At 48.1% G+C, this 9654-nt stretch overlaps 1 protein-coding gene across 1 annotated transcript in view; it reads right to left on the bottom strand.

Moving 5' to 3' along the window:
* Positions 1 to 4142: 4142 nt before the first annotated feature.
* LOC138580094 (transient receptor potential cation channel subfamily V member 6-like) overlaps positions 4143 to 9654 on the bottom strand; it is a 409173-nt gene continuing 403661 nt past the window's right edge. The window contains exon 15 of the mRNA XM_069650372.1: positions 4143 to 7758. Coding sequence (XP_069506473.1) covers positions 7455 to 7758 — 304 coding nt within the window. The 3' untranslated portion in view covers positions 4143 to 7454. The remainder of the gene's footprint in view (positions 7759 to 9654) is intronic.

Here is a 9654-nt window from a genome sequence, read left to right as displayed (position 1 = left end):
GCTCCAGCGCTTGCAAAATCTTGCTGCGCGTGTGGCAACGTGTTCACCTTACAGGCCCTTATTTCACCAGCTTTGCGTTCTTTGGCCTGGCTTTCTGTGTCTCAGCACATAGAGGTTAAGGCGCTCTGCAGTGTCCATCGGGCATTGCATAATCAAGGGGCAGAATACCTCTGGGCTAAATGTACCCGGCCATCTTCCAAATCGCTCCTTGCGATCAGCTTCGGCAGGCTTGCTATGTGTGCCATTCTTCCGGCGTTCTGGTATTGGTGGTCAGGCCTTTTCGGTGGCCACTGCTCAACTATGGAATGACCTCCCATTGGCAGTGAAAAATCTGCCAAACCACCTGAGTTTCAGAAAGGCTTTATAAAAATATCTGTTTGATTGATTATTTGTATAGCGTCGTAATATAATGAGAGGAGCGTGGGGTGTAAGGTGTGGTGGACTAAGGGAAAAGGAGAAGACTATCATACTAGGCCTGATGATGTTTCTGATAGTGCTGGAGGGGGAGAGGACAAAGAGGGAAGGCATGGGGAGACTAAACAAGCTGCTGTCATACAAGTCACAAGACAAAATAATAGAGTAAGCACTATTAAACAATGATAAGGAGAGGAGGGCAAGAGTATGAGACGGACCAGCGGCTGACGGAAATTGATGTAATACCAGACTTTAACAAGGAGGAGGGGCAGGTAGGAGGGGAAGGGAGTGAGGGAAAAGGAGAACAAAACAAGCAACTAACATACTAAGCAACCCTGATGACATTTCAGAAAAGTTTACGGGGGTTGGGGGTGGGGAGGGAGAGGGAGGAGAGGAACAAGAGAGGGGGGGGGGAGACAAAACATGCAGCTATCATACAGGTCAAAATGTCATGTCTGAATCGAAAAGTGTTAGGGTACAGTGACAGGGAGGTGAGGGGTGCACCTACTATCACAGGGAACCAGAGGGGGGGTGAGGGGCCTACATACTGACACAGGGGGGGGGGTCAATGGGTGTGGCGGCACACAGACACCATCACGGGGGACCAGAGGGAGGTGGGGGGAACACATACCATCACGGGGGACCAATCACACATACCATCACGAGGGACCATATGGGGGTGAGGGGGCAGGCATACCATCATGGGGACAAGAGGGGGGTGGGAGAGGGCACACATACCATCATGGGGGTCCAGAGGGGGGTGGGAGAGGGCACAGATACCATCACAAGGGAATAGAGGGGGTTGGGGGCACACATGCCATTACCGGGGACGAGAGGGGGGTGGGGTGCACACATCCCATCACGGGGGACCAGAGGGGGTGGGGTGGCACACATCCCATCACGGGGGACCAGAGAGGGGTGTGGGGCACACATATCACAAGGGATCAGAGGGGGTTGGCGGTGGCGTCCCTGTAGTGGACAGAGAGCAGACAGGGGCCTTTGATGTGGGCCTTCGTAGTCTGAGCTGGATCCTGCCTCCTGGTTGCAGTGATTGGCCTATCAGGGCCAAGGCAACCAATGGGAGAGGGAGTCAGGCCTGACCAGGGTGAAAGGCAATTGGTTCTAGATGACTGTTGCTGATGGGATGGTGGTTTACTTTCCTTCCTCTCTAGTGCCATGATACCCACGGGTGACCGTGTGCTTAATACATTTCTATGACATAACATGAGGAATACGTCATGCTGATTGATATGGAGTTTGTTCACCAAGCAAGACTATATATGCATTCTCAATGGAGGACTGAGGCTGCTCAGGGGTTGGGGAACCATTCTACTTCTTCCAAGGGTTGCAGTAGAGTGGGAGATGCCCCAGACCACAAGGTTCCCCAGACTCCCTCTGTTTGGCAACAGTCATGACCTTGCCACAGAGGAGGCAGTTAGAATTGGAAGGCAATGAGCAGACATCACTCCAGCACTTGGAAACAAGAGGAAACCACCTTAAAGTGGGGATTAATATTACTCGTTAGTCTCCAGCTTTGCTGTCTTCAGTATCAGACAGCTTGTGTTTGGTGCGCCACTGTTAGATTGTTATATTTCTTTGGTAAAAGTATATATGTTATGTTTATTGAGTTTATATAGCGCTTTACGCCAAAGCGCTTTACAGCAGGTACAGTAATGAATGAAGCATAATATACAAACATGAAATAAACCAATGATGTAGTATTTAGAACAATTTACACAGATGAGCAGGTGGAGGAGGGAGGGGAAGGGGGAGAGGACCCTGTTTGACCTCCAACACACTAAGGTGGTTACAGTATCCAAATTGGGGTCAGAGGGTGGGGTGAGGGGGCGGGCAGGGGAAGGGGGCAGGCGTGTGAGGAGGAAGAGAGGTAGGGAAGGAGAGTCGGGTGGGTGGAGAAGAAGGGCTTTGAGGGAGGAGCGGAAAGACGGGTAGGTAGGGGTGGAGCGGATAGAGAGAGGTATGGAGTTCCAGTGGAGGGGGGGGACAAGAGTTGGAAGGAGCGGACGTGTGAGGAGGCACAAGGGGTTGGGGCTACAGTGAGAAGGTGGAGATCAGCTGAGCGAAGAGATTGGGAGGGAGAGTAAAATGAGAGGAGGGAGGAAAGATAGGGGGGCGAGGTCATGGAGAGATTTGTAGACAAGGCAGAGGAATTGAAATTTCAATTGTGAGAGGAAGGGGAGCCAGCTGAGTTGAGAGAGTGAGGTAGAAATAGAGTCTCGAGGGCCGAGGAGACAGAGTACGGCTAGAGGAGTGGTAGATGGATTTTAGGGGAATCGGGTGAGAGACAGGGAGTGCAAAGAGAAGAGAGGAGCAGTAGAAGAGATGGGAGAAAATAAGGGAGGAGATTAGGAGTTTAGAAGCGTAAAAGGTGAGGGAGGAGCGGATTTTACAGATGTTGAAGAGGTGGTGCCGATAAGCACGAGAGGTTAGGGAGATGTGTTTAGAGAAACAGAGAGGAGTCAATATGGAGGCCAAGGTTGCGAGCGTGGGTCGAGATGGGGAGATTGGAATGGGGGAAGTGGATGAAGGGGGGAGGGGAAGGTGAGAAAGTGTTGGGAGGGAGGAAAAGCACTTCAGTCTTGTCAGTGTTGAGGGAAAGAAAATGGGATGACATCCAGTTTTTTTATGGCCGTAAAGCAGGAAGAGAGATGTGGTGGAGGTCAGAGGTGAAGGAAGAGAAGGAGAGAAAGAGTTGGGTATCGTCTGCATAGAAGTGGTGGGAGATGCCGAAAGAAGAGATGACAGGGGCGGGAAGGGAGGTATAGAGAGAGAAAAGGAAAATATAGGTTAAAGATAGCCAGGGCTCTGTACACTCAATTCCCCACTGAGGACTATGCTGGTATGAGGCATACAATGGTTCACCCAGCACTGTTGCAACACAGGAACCACTGACGGCAACCATGGGCCAGCAGGGGAGATGGCAATTCCAGCCTATCAGAAGGAAGGCAGCTATCAAGCAGCAGAGACCCAAGAGTGCATTACGTGGACTGGAGCGGCATGGCGGTGTCTCACCTCCAAACGATTGATGACGTGTAAAGCACAGCTAAGCCCAGCAGATCACAGAATGAATGACATGCAAGTCCTAGAGTGTACCACCGGGGGCATGCCTGGGTAGAAGGCCTTTGACTGGGCTACGAGATGTCAGGGATCCCGTAGCCAACATAAGATGCATATCTTAGATCTATTTTCCAACTAAGTGTCTCCCCAAGTCTAGTATATTTTTAAATGCTTTGGTCACTGAGCAGTACATGGAGCCTAGGGTGGTTTCAGAGGCATCACACCACCAGGTATGCCGTGGACCAGGATCCTTAGGGTTCATTTGAACCACAGATGGCTGAGACACTCTGGCGCCTGCAGGTTGTCCTGCGGAGGGCCCCCCTTCAGAAAAAATATCCCATGCATGTAAACTTTGAATGAGATCGATATCTTATTGGTTGCCCTCAGCACTGATAGATAGTATTGGCTACTATCATTAGCACTCATTCACTCATAAATAAGGCATTTAATAAACACTGAAACATCTCTTGACCTAGAGTGGTTGGAGAAACATCCTGCGTCATATCTGGCCAACATATTGTCTAGTGTCGACGACAGCCATTCTCCACAATATTCTGAACACAGCAGAAAAGAAAAAGACACTTAGAAAATTAGACTTTAATGTACAGAAAATTCACAGTTAAAAATCACAGAATTTCTTACAAGGACATCTAGCTCTATGGTGGGGGAGGGAGAGGGGAAAGTTGGATAGGGGATTTGTAACTTCTGCAATGTCCAAAGCCGCGCCAGCAAGAACATTTTGTGCGGTCTAAAATAGTCACCATGCCGAATAAACACAGATAACCAGACTTGAATTTTAGGATTAAAAACAATTCAATTACCAAAACTAGATGCATTTATGGGAAAATGGTCTATGTGGTGACAAGTCTAAGCTTAGGCCAGATGGGGCAGGCGTTCCTCCCCAAGCGTGCAAGAGGCAATGCGACTGCTTGATGGCCTCCCTCATCTAGTTGTGTGTCAGCGCCCAAAAGTGTGAAGCAGTGACGAAAGGAGCGGAGACCATGTATTGGGCAACAAAGCTCAAACCAGTTGTGTAATGGTGCAAATTTACAGCACACCTTACATGTGCACCGTTTCGCAATGACCATTGCAATCACCCACTAGTGAGCCATTCCCTTGACACTAGCCGTACACACTGACGCAGTATTCTGCGGAGTGTGTGTTTACAGGGATTGAGTTCAACGTTACAATGTGGGCTGGAGGCGGGTTCTCTCAACTGCCTGAACTACATACCGACAAAGAGTTTGGGTCCTGGAGAAGGTGCGCGACTGGCTGCATAATAAGGAATGTGATCCCTGTTGGAAGATAAAGGACTATGAGATTAAGATTAAAATGCTGTTTATCGATCATAATCTACCACAAATGTCATCCCATGCCAGACCTTAAAGACAGGCATATAGACCGGCACTAATTTCATACTTGCCTACCCACAATTCTCTCCAAGGTAGCCCATCGACATGAAAAGTCCATCCCAGAATATTAAAAGGAACCAAGTGGGGCAAAGCCTGCGTCACGCGTTCACCATCAAATCTAGGATTTAGTTAGTTGACTAGTCCATCTCCAGTGCTGACTTTTTTGGGGCAAGCGCTTGGTGGGGAGGTTAGTTGGATATTTTGGGTCAATATTGTGGTAAGGAGATTTTAAAAGCCTGTCCAGATTATGGCATGAAAGGAATTTTTACAACTATGAGGAAACACCTAAAACTCATCGTCTCAGCTAGCAAATAAATATTTTAAAACATCTAAATATACACGTTGTCTTTTTAAAGGGTACCAAACAGTGTACTGCCCATCGGTTTAAGAAGACACTGGTTTGTGTACTGGTAATCTGCAATTCTCAAACACAGCACTCAGAGCACGAGTGAACTCCAATGCACTTTTCTTCACAAATGCCTAATGCGCGCGACTATACAAATGCAGGTTGACTGCACATCACCTCCTTTGAAATGAGTGGCCTTTTTCAATAGGGTTGAGCTTGGTCCTTCATGATCCCTACTTCTACAGACTCATCAAATTATTTGGATTGGATCCCAACAGAGTCGACGGGAGCCTGAAGGAACCCAACTAAGTCTCCAGCAATCCCATTGTATTCGGCAGCAAGTCAGTGTTGTGTGGGATCTGACTGGTGTTTTCATGGTTGGAACGTTGCCATCGCTCTGCAAGAAAGGGCAATAGTGTGCAAGCTCGTATCTAGCGTTGGTATGGTTGAGTTTTGCCACTCGCTTGCCCTTGCTCTGGAAGTACCCTCTTTTGGCCGAAAGAAGCATCTTGCATGAGGTCCAGTGATCCTGTTGCAGATTTGCTCAGGCCTCCTGCAGACTTCATCTTTCTATCGCTGGCGGTGGACTCGCGATTAGCTTTCTAGTAACAATTTTACCAAACACTATAGAGGAGATTTTAACTATCAGGGTTCAAAGCCATCTCTCCATAAGCAAGACGTATCTGAGACACAATCAACGAGGATATCATCAACTATGCAACATAGTAAAACATCAAAACATCTTAAAGTGCCTTTACGGAAGAGATTGGGGACAGTACACAGAGCAGGCACAGAGAACAAGGGACTAGTCCATACAGCTCCCCATGAATATGTGCAACCAGCAGGGTGATGGGAGTGAAGGTTGAATAAAAAAGGAACATTGTTTCAATGACTGAGATCAGGGTCTATAAAGGGTTATTCAGAGCAGACTGCCCACCAGAAGAGCAGGATAGGCCCCTCTAAAGACTGCAAGACCAGGCTAGGCCACGCTAAAGAGTGCAAGACCAGGATAGGCCCCGCTAAAGAGTGCAAGACCAGGATAGGCTCTGCTAAAGAGTGCAAGACCAGGATAGGCCACACTAAAGAGTGCAAGACCAGGATAGGCTCTGCTAAAGAGTGCAAGTCCAGGATAGGCCCCGCTAAAGAGTGCAAGATCCAGTTTAACATCAAGAGGAGGGCTGGCATGGTTCACAGGTGGGTAAACCTTATTTACCCATGTCTATGGTGTGCCACCTTGATAAGCATATGCCCACCAGTACATGGCTTCATTCTGTGTTGTAATGAATAGGACAATTACCATTTGGAGCAGTCTGGGGAGCCTAGTATTGGAATCCGGGACTGTAATGTCATGCAGACTACTCAGAATGGCATACGGGCAGCAAGGCCCTGAACAGTGGTTAATCCTGCAAGACTTGCCTTTGCTTCACAGTTATCCTTTATGAAAAAAAAAGTACAAAAACAGTGGACAAAGAAACATTCAAGGTTTCTTTTCTGTCCAATGACAGTCTATTTCCACTTCTTCGAAAGCCAGAGACAAAAGGGTGCATTTGCCATAGAGATCTTTCCGCGAGTGTTATCAAACTTACACACACTCTGGCAAGCTCAGTCGAAACTGGTAATAGCAATGTTTTGTGAATGCAAGAGCTTCTTCTCACCGCACACAACATAGTAGCTGGTACATGGTAAAGCCAGCTGCAAACACTGGGGGACAGAACATATGTCCAGTGCACAGGTCCATAATAAGGTCAGCTCCCCGTTTGGGATACGCTGGAACCGGTCAGCAAGGGATATGTTGAAAAACGGAGCTCAGGGATAACAATTCATGTTCAGCTCAATCACTATACCCTGGTGCCTCCAGCTGTGCCTCCAGCTTTGCCCTCCAGCTGTTCAAGTCTTTATTGAAATATTTGAATTTTAGATGACATGAAGAGGCGGGAGGCGCTGGCTTCAAGCATTGGTCCACTCGCGATGTGCAAGTTGCCCTTCAGATGAATTTTAATAGAAGTTGGCTTGAACTACATTTCAAAGCCACTGTAGAGAATAGAATATAGCCTTTTGCACACTGCTTCCAGGTTCAATGGAACAGGAACATAGATCTCACAGGGTTCAGTTTTCATATATTGGAGGTAGGGTCACAAGTGTGTATTGTCGTGAGCATCGGCTCAGAGTTTCACAGAACTTCCATGGATTTGGTCCCAAATGTCTCACACCTGATAGATCTCTTCCTCATTTTCCAGAGCATAGTTGAGCCTTCCTTGGAGATGCTCAATAGTGGTCTTCCTAAGAATCTGCCAACCACGGCTCGATCTTCTCTCGGATGTGGTCCGCGAGAGGCACGATGGAGAGGCATCCGGGGGTACATAAGGCGTGCTATGTGGATGGCATGGGATGTTGGTCACCTCTGATTTCAAGGAACCCTTTTCCATGTCGTCGTCTGCTTCTGAACCCATGAACGCCTCTGCGTATCTCTTGATCTTCTGCTTCGTGTGATCTTTACGGTCCTCCACTCTGTGAAAGAAGGAGAAGAAACCATGTTAGAGTCATCATATCCAGGTTGGAGGAGGACCATCAATTTCCTCATCCTGCCCTTCATGACTACCAATGAATAAAGCAGTAGTAGATTGAGAGATGGACAAGTTAAACAATCAGGTCTGTAGATGCGGCCAACATCTGGAACCCAACAAACAATAGAAGTGCTGGAGAAGTGGATCAATGGTTCACTCAGAGCTTAACACATACACTTGTTGTCACTTTCTCATTTCTTGGATTCAAACTGCCAGTGATCGGCACGGACAATGATTACATAACTTAATATATGTATTGAACTCGCTTCAAGAAGAAAAATAAAACTACCAACACAATGCTCCGCTTCGCAAGAGGAAGCCAGTTCTAAAAAGTGTGTTACAAACATCCAAATTCAAGGGGACTTTTTTTCTACATACAATACTGCAACAGATAAACCTTGGCTAACATTGAAGCCAGTCACTTGTTGCCAGTCGAGTGTTGGCAAGGAGACATGCTCTTCGTGCACCGCCAGGCGCTTTAGGATAAGGCAAAGGCTTCTGCAGGCACTGTAAGAGACATGGGGGGGGGGTGAGGGTGCTCTTAAGGCTTCTGCACAATTACATTATTGCATGCTTTGTAGGGACAGCATATATGCGAGAATAGCGGCCATCTTAGATATTAATAGCCATAAGCTTAAACGTAGCGCGGCAGTATGTGTTAGGAAAGATTTCATATGTGTATGTAAGTTTCCCTCCATGTGCCAACCCCCAAACTATTTGCTGCTGTTTAGCCACCACTGACTGACTTTGCCAGAGAAGCACAGCCTTCAGCTGCACTCCTCTGGGCTTTCGCTCCCTTTTTCATGGGGAAACCGACATGGTTTCAGTTCAGTACAGTCAGTACTGTAAGACTTTGTTTCCCTTAGTCCTTTCCTCATGTTGCAACTTTTGTGCAGACCTTCTAGGATGACCAGATGCAGAGGGGTCCCACGGGAATGCATCTTACCATACAGCACACTTGGGTCTATAGTCATTTCCCAAGGCCCTTGATACTCCCTGGACTTTTTATGAACTGTGCAGATGTGTCATGGAGAGGACTGGAGGCAGCTATCGTTTCGCATTATTTTTAACCCTTTCCTGCAATGTTAACCACGTTAACCCCGTTTGGCACGAATAGGTGGCCTGGCTCCAAAATGGCCATGCCACGAGGTGCTTTGTCCTGTCCTTTGGCCATCTTGCCTCTTCACCTTCCCCAGGTCAAGTCGACCCAGGCCAGTCCTTATTTGGTCATGCATTTTCCCACGAATCCCGATGCTTTCGCAGTATTCTGCATGTCTTGTGTGTGCGCCTCCAGGATGTGGGCTGGGATGTCTGGTCCCAATACACATCCTGGGTGCCAGAGAGTCTGGAGTGTCCTGAATGCCCAAGAACACCATGGTCTGATTGGTCCACGTATAGAGTGAGTGTTTGTGAGCAGCTCTCCCATTGGGTCCTCTCAGTTTTGGCACCAAGGCAACTTTGGATAAGAGGAGGCTGGAAACACCACTACCAGGTCGATCTCCTGAGTTCTCACTGAACAAGGGATAAGATCCAAATATCCTACAACTACGAGGCTGAGTCGACGAACCGCTGGTATCCCGCTGGAACATTTGGCACCCTGAGCCCGCTGTTGGCCCATGGGACCCCTCTGCATCTGGTCATCCTAGAAGGTCTGCGAAGACGCTTTGACCCATTGGAATAGTGGGACCAACTATTCTCGGCACCTTCACCAAAACCTGCAAGTAAGCTTTTTCGGAAGTATCCCTGGGCCAACCAGTGGGCTGACCAGCTTATGCAGTACCTTTGCTCTGTATCTGCCGTTGTCTCGAAGAGGCCCTCGAAATTTGCTATACTGCTAGCT

This window comes from Ambystoma mexicanum, chromosome 3p (assembly GCF_040938575.1).
Source record: "Ambystoma mexicanum isolate Mex_15411 chromosome 3p, UKY_AmexF1_1, whole genome shotgun sequence".
Classification (NCBI taxonomy): Eukaryota; Metazoa; Chordata; class Amphibia; order Caudata; family Ambystomatidae; genus Ambystoma; species Ambystoma mexicanum.
This window is presented reverse-complemented; position numbering and strand designations above follow the sequence as displayed.